Source organism: Heloderma suspectum, chromosome 4, assembly GCF_057233095.1.
Source record: "Heloderma suspectum isolate Gila_16-S chromosome 4, 16-S_ref, whole genome shotgun sequence".
Taxonomy (NCBI): domain Eukaryota; kingdom Metazoa; phylum Chordata; class Lepidosauria; order Squamata; family Helodermatidae; genus Heloderma; species Heloderma suspectum.
This window is the reverse complement of record NC_139461.1, coordinates 309,192,882-309,210,781: the sequence shown is the minus strand read 5'-3', so window position 1 is coordinate 309,210,781 and position 17,900 is coordinate 309,192,882. Positions and strand designations below refer to the sequence as shown.

Here is a 17,900-nt window from a genome sequence, read left to right as displayed (position 1 = left end):
CTCTTTCTAACCGAATCCCACAATCATTCACTCCCTGTTCTAGCCACCAAGAAAGCAATGGGTTTGTTAGGGCCCTTTCACACATTACGCAGTATTCAGCAGTGAGCCACAACCACTCTTGGTTTGAGTGTATGTGTACAATACACTTGTTAGCAAACATACAGTTGTCCTCACTTTACATTGCAAGTGTACACTTTAAACATAGGTGTGTGCCTAAAAAACATGTGATGTGTGAAATTGGCCTGGCTGCCGCCCTTCTTGACAAGGAAGGACTCCTCACTGTTAAATTCCACATCGATACTTGACTTGGGACAAATGTCAAGAGCAGTGAATGGTTCATAGAGAACAGCCCACAACTTTGCAACATTGCCGAATGCATTCCGTGTATCATCTAAATTCTTGTGCATTAAGTTTTTTTTTTCTGAAGAAGAGCCCAAAGAAAAGCTGGTTTATGGATTCTATATTTAATGTGTGTGAACTAGTTGCTATTTTGCTGAGAGGTCCCTATGAACCTCCACAAGTTAAGGATACAGAGAGGATAGAGATATGTAGCTTGGTACACTGGAGGGAGGGTGGGGGAGGGAAATGGAAATGGAGATGGAGAAATCAGATGTTGCCTCATCTAGACAAAAAAAAAAAGTGTTGGGATTTGTTAGTTAGTAATTAGGAAGCAGGTGCTAGTTGTGTAGAAAAGCCCTTTATCCAGAAATCTCTTCCCGTTGCTCCTTGTTTCTGCGCACCTCAGCTGCATGCAGTTCCTGAAAGACATGAAAATGATATGGGCTGTGAATGCCACATGTAGAAGGGATAGGTGAATGGTGACCCACAGGCTCCATCCAACTTGCCACCGTTACTCCTGCTCCTCCAGACCTCAGCTGCTTTTCTTGCAAAAGATGCTTTCTCAGTGATTTCAAACAAAATCTATAGGGGGAGCTTTGTTAACTGGTTGCAGCAGAAGCAGTCTTGTGGCATCTTAGAGACTAACACTTGAGTCAAACGAAAGGCCAAACTAGATATGCCAGTGAGAGATCTGTGATTAGATCTCCCGCACTATTTTTTTTTAAGGGCAAATTTATTTTTTTATTGAATTTCTTAATTGCCCATCTGGCCAGCCACCCAGCCACTCCGGGCAATGTACAATAATACAAACAGTTTAAAAACAATAATATTACACATTAAAACATCATTTTCTAAAATTTCCCTAACTCACCCCAAATGCCTGCCTGAACATGTTTTCAACGTGTGGTGGAAGCTCATTAAAGAGGGTGCAAAATGCAGTTATGGAGGGTGGAGTCAGGGCTATATTGCATTTATTGTTTATTCGTTCAGTCACTTCCAACTCTTCGTGACTTCATGGACCAGCCCACACCAGAGCTTCCTGTTGGCTGTTGCCACTCCCAGTTCCTCCAAGATCGAGTCCGTCACCTCCAGAATATCATCCATCCATCTTGCCCTTGGTTGGCCCTTCTTCCAATCCAATTTACCCCCTGCCCCAAGAGCTGCTATTTGCTCCATCATGCTACCTGTACTCTTTACCGTATGGGCAAAATAGCAACAGGAAGTAGGCAGCAGAAGTCAATAGATTCAGATTAGAAAAATAGTCAAGACTGGAAAAAAGACACGGCAGAAAGAATCCCACTTCCCACCAGCTGCAGCTCCATTTGCCCTTCAAAAACCCACTGTTGATCTGATCACAGATCTCCCACTGACCCATCGTTGCACCCTCAATCTAATGTTTGCAACTGTTTAAAAGTTGTCCAATTTGCAATAGCTACAGAAAAAAAATCTGAGTTCATTTTGTTAAGTCTGTGACCTGGTTCGGACATAATGCTGGCAATTCCTGGGTTGTTTAACCCAGGAATTGTGGGGACAAGTGGTGCATTTTTTAATTTTTATTATTATTTTTATTGCATTTCTATACCGCTCCATAGCCGAAGCTCTCTGGGAGGTTTACAAAAGTTAAAACATTAAATACAATATAAAAAGTTTAAAAGCCATTTACAAAAAAGCACATAAAAGCATTCAAACAATATACACAAACATATAATTAAGAACGACATTGAACTATCAGATGTAACTAAAGACTCATTCAGGGCCGATTAAAACTCATCATATGCTGCAAAATGGGAAAAGAGGTAGGTCTTAACCTGGCGCCGAAAAGATAATGTTGGCACCAGGCAGACCTCATCAGGGAGCTTGTTCCACAGATGGGCGGGCCACCTTGTGTTCATTTCCGCTTCCAGTCAACAACCAAGGAATGTCCTGTTCCTGGGTTGTTTTGTGAAGTCTGAACCTGGAAACTCTAGGATGTTTTATCAATTAGACCTCCCAGAGTTAACTCAACAGTTGCCTATGGTTTGTTGTTGGGTTAACTCTGGTGGTCGTTTAACCTATAAACAATCCAGAGTTTCTGGGTTTGGATGTCACAAAACAACACTGTTTCTGGACTGATTAAAAGCAGAAATGATGCATGCATGGCTCACGTGCTCAGCTTGTCCCCACAATTCCTGAGTAAAATAACCCAGGAATTGCCAGCGTTATGTCCAAACTGGTTCTGTTAGTCTTTAAGGAGCCACTGAACTGAATAAAGTGCATAATAGAGGAGGTGCATGGACCCTATGGTTCCCTGCATCAACTGTGGTATGAACTGAGCTGGGTGTGTTCTTCATAGCACAGGAGATGTTGGGAATGTATCCTGTCAGAATTTGTTAGGTGGGAGCCTCTGGCACTTGCCTTCTCACGGAGTCGCTCCCTCAAGGCAGCTAGATGAGCTTCACGGATCTCCTTGCTCAGCTCCATCTTGTAGTTGAGCTTCTCCTCAGCCAGCCGGCTGAAGTTGTTATTCTCTTCCAAGGCCTTGTGCAGCACCTCCCTCTCATGCTCTCGCTTCTCTGCCAGCTGCTTCAGGACTTGGGCCTCCTGGCTCTACAATAAAACGAGCAGACCACATTAAAGAGCTCTTGAACTGCCAGCTGTCTGTGAGATTGTCCTAGGAACAATCTGCGCCTCACCTTTCTATTTCATTATTGAGCTTGGGCATTTTTCACAATGCCTGGTAATGCTATATCACAGAATATAGTACCTGTTATCTATTAAATACTAATTGATTACAGTCTCTCTGTAGCTTCTTTTTCAGTTCCTTTGTACGTGTGGTGGAGCCACTATACGTTAATACTGCTTCTGCAATGGCCTTTACATTCTGCAAAACAATGGGTTTTCAATGCCCATAATACCTCTCTAGACAATGTAGCATTGGCCAAATTTACACCTGCACATCAGGCAGGTGGGGGCAGAATTTTTTTATCATCAGCTTGGGAATATAATAGAGGATGTCTGGCAGCTTGCTAAAATGCAAAAGAAAAGAGATCAGTGTTTGAGTATGCAGTAATTGTTTTGCCGGTATACTGCAGTATTCACGACCTCCCCGTTTTAAACTGTCATAAAACCTCTAGCATAATTCTAATCATTTTAAGCACTTAATGATAAGGCACTAGTAATGTGTATGACATTGGTTGATAATTCTCTTCCAATGGAGCAAGTGAGAGTGACAGCTCTCAGTTTATTTATTTATTTAATTAATTTCTATACCGCCCAATAGCCGAAGCTCTCTGGGCGGTTCACAAAAATTAAAACCAAACACATAATAAAACAATTTAAAATATATAGAACATTAAAACCACAATATAACCATACAACCACAATAAAATCTAGCAGCAGTGCAGGAGTTTAAAATACAGATTTAAAACAGCAAAGATAAAAATTTAGAAAGCTAAAACGCCTGGGAAAATAAAAAGGTCTTCATCTGGCGCCGAAAGGAATACAATGTAGGCGCCAGGCGAACCTCACTAGGGAGCTCATTCCAGAGCTGGGGTGCCACAGCAGAAAAAGCCCTCCTCCTAGTAGCCACCCGCCTCACTTCCTTTGGCAGGGGCTCACGGAGAAGGGCCGCTGACGATGATCTTAAGGTCCGGGCAGGCACATATGGGAGGAGGCGATCCTTCAGGTAACCTGGCCCCAAGCCGTTAAGGGCTTTAAATGTTAACACCAGCACTTTGAATCGGGCCCGGAAATGGACTGGCAGCCAGTGCAGCTGGAAAAGTACTGGTGTAATATGAGCTCGCAGGCCAGTCCCTGTTAACAATCCTGCTGCCCTATTTTGGACCAGCTGAAGTTGTATATGAGCAGTTTCCCTTCTGCTCATATACAACGTTTTGGAAAACTTTGAACCATAAGGTTGCAAGGATTTTCACAAAACCTCACTAGCATATGATTTTATTTCTAACTAAGACATTCTTATAAGAATTCCTCTTAGGCTCAATTCAAGGAGGGGTCCAGACTGGCTAGTGAGCAATTCTTTGACATTCTCATTACCTTCCTCCTTTCCTCTGCAGCCTCCAGCCTCTTCTGCAGCTCTTCCAGGGACAGATCCCTCTTCTTGGGGGGAGAGGAGAGGACTGGGCTCTCAGGAGACAAGTCAGAAGGCGATTTCAGAATCACTTCAAAGCTCTGGCCAGAAGCCCTCTTGTCCAGCTGCTTGACCTCCATATCTGCGCAAGAGGAACACAGGCAAAAAAGGATTATGGGAAATGAACCATAGTGTCAGATTTAATGAGATGTATTGTTGTATCATGCCAGGTGCTGTGTGATAACTTTTTCTTTATTGGTTTCTGAAGAAGTTCTAATGGTCTCTCAAATTCATTTTCCACTTTGGCCGTCTTCCACATGAACAAGAATCCACTGTATGAATACTTAGGATTTATGCATGTGAATGGAGCTCTCTCCTTAAGTATTAAGCCTAATTCTAATTACTGGCTTCCTGCATAGCTGATTTAGTTCTGAATGCTAAACTAGAAGTAATGGAACATAGGTTGCCTGTAAAAGGTATCGACTAATGCATGTGTGCTTCGTGCAGTAGTTTGAGCTATGCCACCTATGTTGACCATGATAGATCCCAATCTGCAGTTTGGGCTAACAGTATATTAAGGAGTGGCACAGACTCTAAATAGCTTGCAAGTGTTAGGCATGCTGAATCAGTGCTGAAGAAGGAAAGAAGGGAAGGTACCAGTCCAGGAAGGCAAGTGAGGGGAGACCGAAGAGGTGCACTAAGAACAACATATTGCCCAGCTCATTTCAAGTTGTAAGACTCTTCTTTGTAGACAACTGACTTAATCTTTTCAAGACATAGCTAAAAGAGTCTTGTATGCTCTCTGATAGTTACTGATAGAAATGCTGGGGGGGGGGGAATTGTGCTCAGAGCTCCTTGAGGTCTCTCTCCATTGCTCCTATCATGAATCAGCGTGTCTCACACTTTAACAAACACACACTCCTGCAAATGTGAGACTAGTGAAATGGCACACATCTGCAATACACAAAGGATGCAATCTTGAGTAGAGGCTACTAAAATCCCACAGACTTAAGCGGGATAAGGGCTGAATCACATGTGTTTGTACATCACTTGATTACTCAGTGCCTGTTGGCTTGCAATTGAATGCGTGAGCTGACTTACTTTTTTAATATTCTATTTATAACTCATCTTCCATTTTCAACAGAAAATTCAAGTAATATACAAAGTACAGATGGGTCGCAGCAGGCCAATGGAAGGGCCCTTGTCTTCCCTCTCTGTTCACTAAGCTGCAGAGTGGCTGGCCAATGATGGGATCTGCGTGGGGAGGGAATGAGCAGCAGTTGGATCAGGTCTTGCTGTCCATTCATTTCCTGCAGTGGATGGATCTGTGATGAAGCAATCATTCATGCAAGTCACAATTTCATACTTCAGTCATCAAATGATGGGCATGGATTTATGATCCAGTCCTCACTGCACACAAGATTGCAGCCAAGAACATTGCAAAGGGTATGAGAACACTGAAATGTAACTATCCATTTCCAGGAACAAATCATGGGCTTCAAAAAGCTGGAAGCCTTGGTCGCCCTGTATGATGACTATCAGGAGCGCCCTAGCGGCCTCTTTCAGTACACTCCAATAGCCAACTCAAGACACAGACGAAAGGATTTTTTTTAAGGCTTTAATCCTTTTACAACTTAATGACTTTTTCAGATGCTAATTACCAGCGACTAAGCAATGAACAGTGGAGTAGCCTATGCTCCAGGTAGGCAGTTGGTCCCCATTTGAAGGAGAATCACTTGAAGACCCTGAACTTATGGGCTAGGGAGAGATCCTCCCTCTTTCCCTTGGGTCCACGGGACGCAGCCATTGCTTGCGCGCCAAACAGGTGCTACACCTCCTTTCCGCGCCCTCCATTGCTCATCGCTCCCTGCGTCTAGCAAACCCCCCTCCTGCACTCTCTCACTGCCAGGGTCACTATCTATCTCAGGAATGCCAGCAGGATGAATCTCTGCCAGCTGCTGTGCCTGTGAGGGATGAGCTGGCTCCTCTCCCACGAATTGCTGATCCTCCTCAGAATCAGAACTGCTCTGGGGTTCTATCGGCTCAGTTTCCACCCTGACATCGACCTATGTCGGGAGAGAGACCAGGGGAATGTGACCTTGTTGATTCTCCTTGATGTCTCAGTGGATTTTGATACCATCTACCATGATATCCTTCTGGGGCAATTGTCTCAGTTGGGAGTGGGAGGCACTTCACTGCAGTGGTTTCGCTCCTACTTGGATGGTCAGCTCCACAAGGTGGTTCTTGGGGGATATTGCTCAGCCCTGTGGACTCTCCAGTATGGGGTTCTACAGGGGTCAGTTTTGACCCCCATGTTATTTAACATCTACATGAAACCGCTGAGTGAGGTCCTCTGGAGTTTTGGAGTGTGCTGTCATCATTATGCTGATGAGACACAACTCTATTCCTCCTTTTCATCATCTTCAGGTGAGGCTGTCGATGTGCTAAATTGGTGCCTGGCTGCGACAAAGGACTAGATGAGGCTAATAAACTGAAACTTAATGTGGACAAGACTGAGATGCTGTTAGTGGGTGGTTCTGCTGACCAGATGGAGGGTGCTCAGCTTGTTCTGGATGGGGTCGTACTCCCCCTGAAGGAGCAGGTTGGGGGCCCTCCTGGAGCCATCTTTGTTACTTGAGGTTCAAGCAGCCTCAGTGGCACCGAGTACCTTCTACCAACTTTGGTTGGTGGCCCAGCTACGCCCCTATCTGGACAGGGATAGCCTGGCTTCAGTTGTCTATGCTCTGGTAACCTCCAAGTTAGATTACTGCAATGCACTCTTCGTGGGGCTGCCTTTGAAGATGGTTCAGAAGCTGCAGCTTGTGCAAAATGCAGCAACCAGACTGATAACAGGGACCAGAAGGTCTGAAGACCAATATAAGACCGATTCTGGCCTGCTTGCACTGGCTGCCTATATGCTTCCGAGCCCAATTCAAAGTGTTGGTTTTGACCTATAAAGCCCTACATGGCTCGGGACCACAGTACCTGACAGAACGCCTCTCCTGGCATGAACCAACCCATACACTACGGTCTGCATCGAAGGCCCTCCTCTGGGAGCCTCCTCCAAGAAAGGCTTGGAGGGCAGCAACAAGGGAGAGGGCCTTTTCAGTGGTGGCTCCCCATTTCTGGAATAATCTCCCTGACAAGGCCCACCTGGCACCAACATTTGTCATCTTTTCAGTGCCAGGTTAAAATTGCCCTCTTCTCTCAGGCATCTGGCAGCATATAATGAGTCTCTGATTGTCTCTGGCTGATTGTTTTAAATTGTTGTAGGTATATGCTGTTGTTGTCTGTGTTGTTTTATGTCATAATGCAAATGTTTTTTAAATTTTATATAATGTATTTTAATAGTTTTAATTTTTATGAACTGCCCAGAGAGCTTCAGCTATGGGGCAGTACAGAAATATAATATAATATAATATAATATAATATAATATAATATAATATATGAAATGAGTATGTGTGCCACTTACCTCCATACTGGTAGATAGTGTTTGGATGTGGCTGGGTGTGGAAACAGGAACAGATCAATGAAAGCAGAGACAGCTCCTTCATTTTCTCTTTGTAAGCTGGAAAGACAAAACGAAAACCAACTGTGAGCAGAAAGGTCTAATGGAAGCCACATGTGATTTTCAGAGCAAGAAGGGTGAAATGATGCCCTTCTCATGCCTGGGTTTTTCCTCTACACCAAGGGTGTGCTACTTGTAGCCCTCTAGACCAGAGCTTTCCAAACTGTGTGCCGCAACACATTAGTGTGTCGGTGGCAGTGTGTAGGTGTCGCGCGAAATGCAGGAAATTGTGCGGAAGGGCACCGCGGCACTCCCTTACTCGCATTTGCTTCCCTTGGCCCCTCCCCCGGAACTTCCTAAAGCAGCTAATGTTAAAGCAGCTAAGGCTTAGCTGCTTTAACATTAGCTGCTTTAGGATCATGTGGAGTCTTAACGTAGGACACACATGATCGGCGGTGTTGGAGCAGTACGGCAAGGTAGAGACACGGGGCGAAGAGAGGGGAGGGGAGGCACCGCCCTGGGAGCACAGCTTGGCCGACGCCGGCGTGAAGTGGCAGCAGCCCCCAGCCCTGCGAGATTTCGAGCGCGCTCTTCGCGGACTTCTGCACTGCACTCCTGCGCGACCAGGCCAGAGTACTGCGCGGGTGGAAACGCCGCCTGGGACTGGGACTGCACCAAGCGGGCCGTCCGCCGTCTTGGCTAATCGGAACGGAGCTCACTGGAGGCCAGAAGCCTCAGAATCAGCGTGCCCCCAATCACCCGGGCGATCGCAGCTGCAGGCTGTCACCCAGTCAACGCACCTGCTGCTGGCTGAAGGGAGGCCACCCTCCCAAACCCAATGTGGCAAACAGCAAGCCACCCACCACGTGGCACTTATAATTTGATTTCTGCCATTTATTTTTATTTTTACTCTGCTGTAATTGTGGATTAACCACCCACTGGCAGTATACCACCACAGAGTGCTGGAACTGGACATAGGCATTGCAAATATTTACAGCAATATAGCCTTGTAGTGAGACATATATATTTACACCATTTTTGTTGGACTTTTGCTTCTCTACTTCATGTGTTTTTGCAGCTGAGCTCCTACCTGGGCCTATGTGTCCTAATACGTATTGTAAATACTTTAGTTAATTTTATTTTTCACATTTTCTTGCACTTATTTACATACTGTTACTCACAAATGACAACAATGTATGTTATTATCTTACAAATCATATATTTTAAAAAATATAAATGAAAAGTTTTCATGAGATATGTTCTATCCCCATACATTTCATTATTACAATTTATGTATGTGTCCGTATCTCTTATAACGGGTTAGTTTAACCTCCGGTTTGCTAGTAAAACTGAATTACCATGTCACGAAATGATGCATGTCTAAAAAGTGTGACACCAACATGAAAAGTTTGGAAAGCTCTGCTCTAGACGTTTAGGCCTACAACTCCCATCATCCGTCACCATTGACTATGCAGGCTAGCGTTGATGAAAGTTGTAGGCCGAAACATCTGGAATGCCACAAGTTGCCCACCCCTTGTCTAGAGCTTTTTCCATAATCTCAAGAGGGAAAAAACAGCTTTTGTATTTTATTTAGCATATTTATATGCCACTTTTCTACAGTCAACTACTCAAAGCTCACAACAAACATAAACTTATCATAAGACAACATTTAAAGAAAACAATTTCTTACAAAACATCAATTAAAAAAGTCAAATATTAAAACAATTAAATGAATATAAAATAAATCTAATATTACACTGAAACAAGTACTGAGCAAAATTAGAACAGGCTACCGTTTCTTTACATTTTCATCATAAAGCGAAGTTATACAGATCACTTTAACATGTTAAGATAAAAGTGGTCCCTTGAATGCCTTGCTGTTGCACTTACGGACAGAGTTTCCAAATTCCTATGTGCCTATTGCTATGTGCATGGGACACTCCTGGGGGATTGTGCCCCTTGATATTTGTTTCTATGTTCAGGCAAGCTATCTTTTTCCTTAGTAGAAGTTTCTGTCCTTTCTTTTTGTCCTTTTTTCCAGGCACAATTTGGCTGGCAATTTGCTCTTGCCTCCCATTTTCTAATTCACACAAATCTGATGTCTGTTAAACATGGACTAAAGAGCACAAACATGAAGCAGCCATGCAGATTATAGAGGAAAAGCTTGGCTGATATAACAGGATGAGTTTTGCCTTTCATCAATCCAGCCACAGTGATTAGGGCAGCCTCACAGTTAGCCACTTGCCAAGGTTGAATAACGTTCCTTTCTAGGTGAGTAGCTTACAAGAGCCACCACACAAATTGCCATGTGACACATGAGCTGGGTCTTCTTTCATATTTCTCTCCAATATCAGGCTAGAGGCCTTTTGTTTACCCTTCCTCGTAACACAAAACAAGGAAAAATGGGTAGGATCCACTAACAGAACAGAAGCTGCAAGCGGAATGGATACCACCACTACCAGCAGCAGCCCCCTGTGCAACCCCAAATCTGCTCCAGAGGGCCCCCAATTTTTGAAGCAGATTTAGCGTATGTGCAAGGGGGAGGAAAGGACAGGAAAGTCCCTTTGTATCAGAAAAGATGCACTGTGTGAGCGGACATCTGCATGCGTGTCTGTTGGATCCAATTCATAAAAAGGATGAGGCATCAGAAACAAAAGAGTGGGTCAGTGACAGACAGTTGACTTATGAAGTAGGTCTAAGTTACCTGAGCTGCGTGGAAGCCACTTCTGCATGGCTGGGTCCCATGCCTCTCTAGTAACATCTGTAATACCTGCAAGGAGGAGTCATAATTGGGCAATTTTCCACTTTGTCACCAGATCCCAAGGTAAAGGCAATGTTGCCATGGAAAGAAACTCGTATCAGTTGCCCAACCTCTTCATATAGGCATTAGTAGAGCAATGTGGGATTCAGTCATGTGGAAGTGGCTCCCACATCCCTAAGCTAACGTAAGAAGTGGCCTGTGGTCCAGAGAAATAAATTCAAGCCTATCCCAAGTCCTTGCATGGCTCTTGGCAAGTTACTTTCCATTCTGTAAAGTGGGAATAGTAATCTTACCTTACATGTGGGGAGAGGGGATTGGCAAGGTTCAGGCTGTGTAAAGCACTTTGCAAATTAAAAAAGCAATAAAAACCATTAACAAAAATAATTAACAATGATTTTTTTCAGCCAGTATACATATAACTCCAAGAATTCATTGTCATAAAGTCTGAATGGCAATCTTATGAATGGAACTGTTAAGCAGGGATTATGCATAACCATAATTAGTGGTGGACAGTGTCTTCAGTGATCAAGTAACCAAGATAATCCGGGGATGTCATCTCATGTCTCTAAGCCTCTAAACTGGCAGTGAACCAAAGCAGTAGCTGGCTGCAACTCAGTGTAATTGTCTTGGTTTTCTAATGTTGTTTCTGAAATATTCATTGCTAAGCCCCTCTCACAGACAAGATCTTCAGTTAGATAAGTCAACTAACCAACAAAACATATTACATATACTCTGAAATCTTGTACTGAAATGCCTAAAAAGTAAATAGGGAACCCCTTTTGAGGATTCAGAAAGCTGCAAATATAACAAGATGTTCAATATATGTCAAATTTGGGAAAGATATGAACTCCAAAGTTTGCTTGGAATCTTTGGCTAATATGTTTGAAAATGCATTCCTGGCTGGACATGGGCACCAGTTCTATATGTGGACAGCAAACCAGTTCCACCAATTTTCCTCCTTCCCCTTTTTATTTTCATGTATCAGGGCTGGGCAAACTTCAGGCATATGAGATCGACTATAACTTTTTACCAGAACCTTGAGGTCTACCAACCAGACCGGGTGAAAAACAGTGGCTCAGGAACATGGACTAAGAATTAAAGAAATGCCCATTCCAGGACAAAAATCTATTCCTGGTTTCTGCCCAAATATTATTTGTTTCAGCAGCCTAATTTAGGTGCGTACATGTGCAGGGCCTTTTAGTTGTTGCTATCATTAGTTGGCTGGGAGTCAGACAGCCTTATCAATCTGCTGCAAATCTTCCAAAGATCTAGCAGTAGATCTCAATCTACCGTTTGCTTGGCCCTGTCATAGATGAGCCTTTCTCATGCATTTTGTATCACATATGAACAGGGAATAATGCAAAAGAACTATCAAATGTACCTTCCAGCCAAAGTAGGGTTTGTATCTGCATTAGGAGCCAAATTAACAAAGCTGATTTAAGCCTCACATGTGAAACACAAGAGAAAGTCTGCCAACTCTCATCAGAGAGTTTTCCTCCATATCAGTCTCAAGCACCATATTAATATTTTAATTATTAGGTCAATATCGAAATCAGATTGATTATGTACTTTGCAGCCAAAGATGATGGAGAAGCTCTATACAGTCAGTAAAAACAAGACCTGGAGCTGACTGTGGCTCAGATCATGAGCTTCTTGTTGCAAAGTTTCAGCATAAACTGAAGAACGTAGGGAAAACCACTAAACCATTCAGGTATGACCTAAATCATATCCCTTATGAATATACAGTGGAGGTGAGGAATAGATTTAAGGGATTAGACCTGATAGACAGAGTGCCTCAGGAACTATGGACGGAGGTCCGTAACATTGTTCAGGAGGCAGCAACTCAATCCATCCCAAAGAAAAAGAAATGCAAGAAAGCAAAGTGGCTGTCTGATGAGGCTTTACAAGTAGCTGAGGAAAGAAGGGAAGCGAAAAGCAAGGGAGAAAGGGGAAGAGATATCCAACTGAATGCAGAGTTCCAGAGAATAGCAAGGAGAGACAAGAAGGCCTTCTTAAATGAACAGTGCAAAGAAATTGAGGAAAACAATAGAATGGGAAAGACTAGAGATCTTTTCAAGAAAATTGGAGATCTCAAAGGAATGTTTTGTGCAAAGACAGGCATGATAAAGGACAAAGAAGGCAGGGACCTAACAGAAGCAGATGAGATTAAGAAGATGTGGAAAGAATACACAGAAGAACTATACAGGAAAGTTCTTAATGTCCTTGATAGCCATGATAGTGCGGTCACTGAACTTGAGCTGGACATCCTCGAGAGTGAAGTCAAGTGGGCCTTAGGAAGCATTACTAACAACAAAGCTAGCGGAGATGACAGTCTTCCAGCTGAACTATTTAAAATCCTAAAAGATGATGCTGTTAAAGTGCTGCACTCAATATGCCAACACATTTGGAACACTCAACAGTGGCCACAAGACTAGAAAGGTCAGTTTACATTCCAATTCTAAAGAAGGGCAATGCCAAAGAGAGTTCGAACTACCGTACAGTTGTGCTCATTTCACATGCCAGCAAGGTTATACTCAAAATCCTACAAGCTAGGCTTCAGCAGTATGTGAACCGAGAACTACCGGAAGTATAAGCTGGGTTTCGAAGAGGCAGAGGAACTAGAGATCAAATCACCAACATTCGCTGGATCATGGAGAAAGCAAGAGAATTCCAGAAAAACGTCTATTTCTGCTTCATTGACTACGCTAAAGCCTTTGACTGTGTGGTTCACAACAAACTGGCAAATCCTTAAAGAGATGGGAGTACCAGACCACCTTACCTGTCTCTTGAGAAACCTGTACGAGGGTCAAGAAGCAACAGTAAGAACCGGACATAGAACAACCAATTGGTTCAACATTGGGAAAGGAGTACAACAAGGCTGCATATTGTTGCCCTACTTATTTAACTTATATGCAGAGTACATCATGAGAAACGCCGGGTTGGATGAATCAGAGGTTGGAATTAAGATTGCCGGGAGAATTATCAACAACCTCAGATACGCAGACGATACCACCCTAATGGCAGAAAGCAAAGAGGATCTCAAAAGCCTTTTGTTGAGGGTGAAAGTGGAGAGTGCAAAAGCTGGTTTGAAATGCAACATTAAAAAAACTAAGATCATGGCATGTGGCCCCATCACTTCCTGGCATATAGAAGGGGAAGAAATGGAAGCAGTGACAGATTTTATTTTCTTGGGCTCCAAGATCACCGCAGACGGTGACTGTAGCCATGAAATTAAAAGATGCTTGCTCCGTGGGAGGAAAGCTATGGCAAACCTAGACAGCATAGTAAGAAGCAGAGACATCACCTTGCTGACAAAGGTTCGGATAATCAAAGCTATGGTTTTCCCATATATTATAATAAATATAATAATAAATAATAATTCCCAGTAGTAACGTATGGCTGTGAGAGCTGGACTATAAAGAAGGCTGAGCGCCGAAGAATTGATGCTTTCGAATTGTCGTGCTGGAGAAGACTCTTACGAGTCCCCTGGACTGCAAGGAGGTCAAATCAGTCCATCCTAAAGGCAATCAACCCTGACTGCTCATTGGAAGGACAGATACTGAAGCTCAAACATTTTGGCCACTTAATGCGAAGAGAAAGCTCACTGGAAAAGACCCTAATGCTGGGAAAGATTGAAGGCTAAAGGAGAAGGGGATGGCAGTGGATGAGATGGCTAGATAGCATCACCGATGCAATGAATATGAACTTGAGCACACTCCAGGAGAGAGCGGAGGACAAGAAGGCCTGGCGTGCTATGGTCCATGGGGTCACAAAGAGTCGGACATGACTTAACGACTGAACAACAAATTTCTATACTGTCCTTCACCTACAGATTTCAGGGCAGTACAGAAAAATGTAATTAAAAAAAAATACAGGAATCCATCAAACATTTGAAATCTGCATTTGCAGATTTTGTTTTGAAAAGGCTCTGCCAATTAGCTCCCAGCAATTTATGTCCCAGCTATGTTTGCTTGCAAGTGAACCCAATGCTGGGACATCTTTCCCTCTCACCCCAGTCTGTCCCCAGTGTTGTGCTTTGGGCTCTCCCTCCAATACTGTGAAGCCCCATTTCCATTCCCAATTCATCAATTAAAAGAGAAGTAAGCAGAAGACAAGTGCAGCCCAGCTGCTGTCAGCAAGCTAATGAGATGAGGAAAGTGGGATGTGTACATCTCCTGGCACTTGAGACTCTGTCGCTCCATCTTGGCGCCAGAGATCAGAAGCAATTAGCTGCTTCCAGACAACATACATCAGAGGGATGGGAGGAGCAGTTCTCTTGGCTTTGGTTGTATTGGAGAGTCAGGAAGAAGCCACAGGGGAAGAAAAGTGGAGAAGCTTTTGCCCTGAACTCAGCTCCTTGCAATTAAATGAAGATCTAGCTGCACCTTCCAGCTGGAGCCATGTTTTGGTACAAAGCAGCTTTGTGAAACTGGTAAGCAAAGGGGAGAGACTGTACTTGCTTAGGGCTGTTTTCTGAGAACCACCTGGTCTTCACCCACTCCCACTATTCAGCTCTTTCCCCCCCCCTTTCCAAAAGACAAGCCTCTCTACCGACACACCATTTCCTGCTCAAAACCTCTTTGGTTTGCCATCCACTTCCCTACAGAATCTTTCAGAAGAGCTCAAGGTTATAGATGAAGGAACTGTCCTTTCAGCACCACTTCAGGCTGTCAGCTGCTGTACAAGCCAGACAAAGGGATACTTCACACTGAATGAATTCTTTCAATGGGTATCTTGTCTGTGTAGCAAACCTCACTGCCCTTGCACATAGATTGTCATGTGTGTTTATTTTGCTGCATGCACTGTCTGAATTCACTCAGGACTTTTTCACACGAGGGCTATGTGGACTTAGGCTTAAATCAAGTACACCTCGTATGCCACATTAACAACATCCAACTGCATGGCACAAATAGCAGCAGAGGGCCTCATTAAAGCTTCATGTCTGAAAACACCCTTAAGATCTGAGCCCCTCTCCCCTTAGACCTGATTTAGTGGTGGACTTCTCAATTCTTCATATAGCTGAACTGATTCCACACACACACCCATTCATACACAGAGAATAAAGGACTGGCAGAGTAATCCTAAGGTGGCAGTGGGGAAGACACTGCCACAGAAGAACTGCCACTTCCTAAGCCCTGCCAACTCATGCCAGCCAGAGTAGAAGATGGCTGCCCCTGGATTTTCTGTTTTGCATTTTCTCCATTGACAGTAATGGGAAGGGAAATAAATGTATTGGCTCTAGAGCTGGTAGCCTTCTTTGTCATGGGGGGCGGGGGGTGGTAGGGAAGGGTCAGAATTTTTGATATGGTGGATTCAAAGCCTTTCCAAATCTGCCCCTGACAAACCCATTTTTTACCCCCACACCATTGTGGAATCATCACCAGTGGTATATCTACACTGAAGCAGCTTTCCACCTTTGTAGCAGGGGCTCCTCCAAGGTGTAAGTGCCAGCAGAGGCCTTCTCCATTGGTGGAGTGGCACTTCCACAAAACCAGTACTGGCCAGGATGAGATGAGGCAACCATGTTGCCCAGCCAAATGAGAAGCAGTCTAGAGAGGAAATGGTACCATCCAATACAGCCTGCAGAGCACGCAGCTTGGCTCATCTGAGAAGGCAACACCCGCCCCCCACTCAAACAATCACCTGGCCAACTTCCCTAAAGGCTGAGGTCACCCAGCTCTACACCAAAGATGCCAGAGGATCCAGAGTGATGGAGAAGCGCAAGACTCCAAGTACAAGAAAAGTTCCTTTAAGGAGGCACTTCTTGCACAGGGAAAGCAGTGACTCCACCAGTACATAAGACATGAGTGGGGAAACTTTTTCATCCTGAGGGATGCATTCCCTTCTGGGTAACTTTCCAGGGCCGCATGCAGGCAACAGGCAGGGCCAGAGCTAAACGTGGGCAGGACCAAAGCCACATACACACCCCATTCATACACACATACGCACACACGCATGTGAAGATGCCCTCCCTTGTGCAGCAATTAGGCCTGGAAAAAGCCCTTTTCGAGGCCTTACTATTGTGGGAGGGGGACCACAGGCCAGTCAAAGAAGCCCTTGACATAAGAGCTCAACCACTGTTGGAGTAAGTTGTCAGTCTCGGAGCTGTCCAAGGTCCTGTAGCAATTGTTGTGAACTGCCCAGAGAGCTTTGGATATTGGGTGGTACAGAAATGTAATATATAACTATATAAATACATGTCTGATTGAGGCTATACATCTAACCAACAGCTATCTGGATTTCATACAAATAGCATGGTCCATTTGTTGAAGACTTTATCTCACCCAGAGCCCACATTTTGTGGCCAGTGAAGGACAATTGCCTCTGAGGCTGTCAGGACCTCGGTCCTTCGAGGAATCAGTTAGGAGCCTTCCTCCCTCATACTCCCAAATAGTCACCTTTTCCTAAATTAGATTGAACTTCACAATCATCTTATAATGTACATCCATTCTACTACCACTTTGTAGAGGGACAGACCGAGGCTAACAGCAACTTTCTCAAAGGCTACCCAAAGAACCTATCTCTGAGCTGACATGAGTCCAGTTCTCCAAGCATCAAATAACATCCTGTCCAACAAGCCATCTTTGCTCTTGGTCTCCTATTTGGAAATGCAATAATTAGAATGCTGTGAATGCTGCGCTTGACCCAGGGAAGAATGGTAGGTCAATACATGCATGGCTTACATAGGTGCCAGATGGAGAACTTGGTGAACTGGCTCTTTGCACTATATGATGCTATAGCCCTGGCTTCTTTGGGATTTGTGGATACTTCAAGGTCAGCAGTCTAAGATCCGATATTCCTTCGGGGGTATACATGAAGGCAAAAATGCTCCACTTCAGAAGCACTTATAGATTGATGGATCAGAAAGCCAATAATGCACATTGGATGGTGGGAGGAAAGGAGCAGAGCAGGAACGTGGACATATGAATAGTGACACCCTAAAGGGGAAAACATATTGCTTTGGAGTCCTTGTATGATTAGAGAATCGAGGAGGTGAAAAAGTGTAAGAGCTATGCTGGCCCTATAATGGGAGGTGCCTTAATTGACACTTGAAAAGAGATTGATCAAAGTCATTTCAAGGAGGAACTAGTCCAATGGTTCACTTTTCCTTTAGACTGATGTACACAGTAAAGACCACCCAGGAAGCTTCTCTGACCTTGCTATTGATTTCCTCCGTAAACCACAGAACTCCGCTGCCTCACTAAGAAGCCAGTGGGGTGAGTAA

At 44.1% G+C, this 17,900-nt stretch overlaps 1 protein-coding gene across 11 annotated transcripts in view; it reads right to left on the bottom strand.

The window, feature by feature from the left end:
* Window positions 1-421: 421 nt before the first annotated feature.
* The window catches only part of STMN3 (stathmin 3), a 37,726-nt gene continuing 20,247 nt past the window's right edge, over window positions 422-17,900 (bottom strand). For 6 of the 11 annotated variants that reach the window (XM_084854461.1, XM_084854457.1, XM_084854463.1 and 3 more), the window contains exons 3-7: window positions 10,619-10,684; window positions 7,879-7,974; window positions 4,372-4,547; window positions 2,734-2,925; window positions 447-758 (exon numbers count right to left, since the gene is read on the bottom strand). In XM_084854461.1, the coding sequence (XP_084710587.1) occupies window positions 699-758; window positions 2,734-2,925; window positions 4,372-4,547; window positions 7,879-7,974; window positions 10,619-10,684 (590 nt within the window). In that variant the 3' untranslated portion in view covers window positions 447-698. Of the gene's footprint in view, window positions 759-2,733; window positions 2,926-4,371; window positions 4,548-7,878; window positions 7,975-10,618; window positions 10,685-17,900 lie in introns of all 11 variants that reach the window. The other 5 variants (XM_084854455.1, XM_084854458.1, XM_084854460.1 and 2 more) reach the window with 2 other exon arrangements.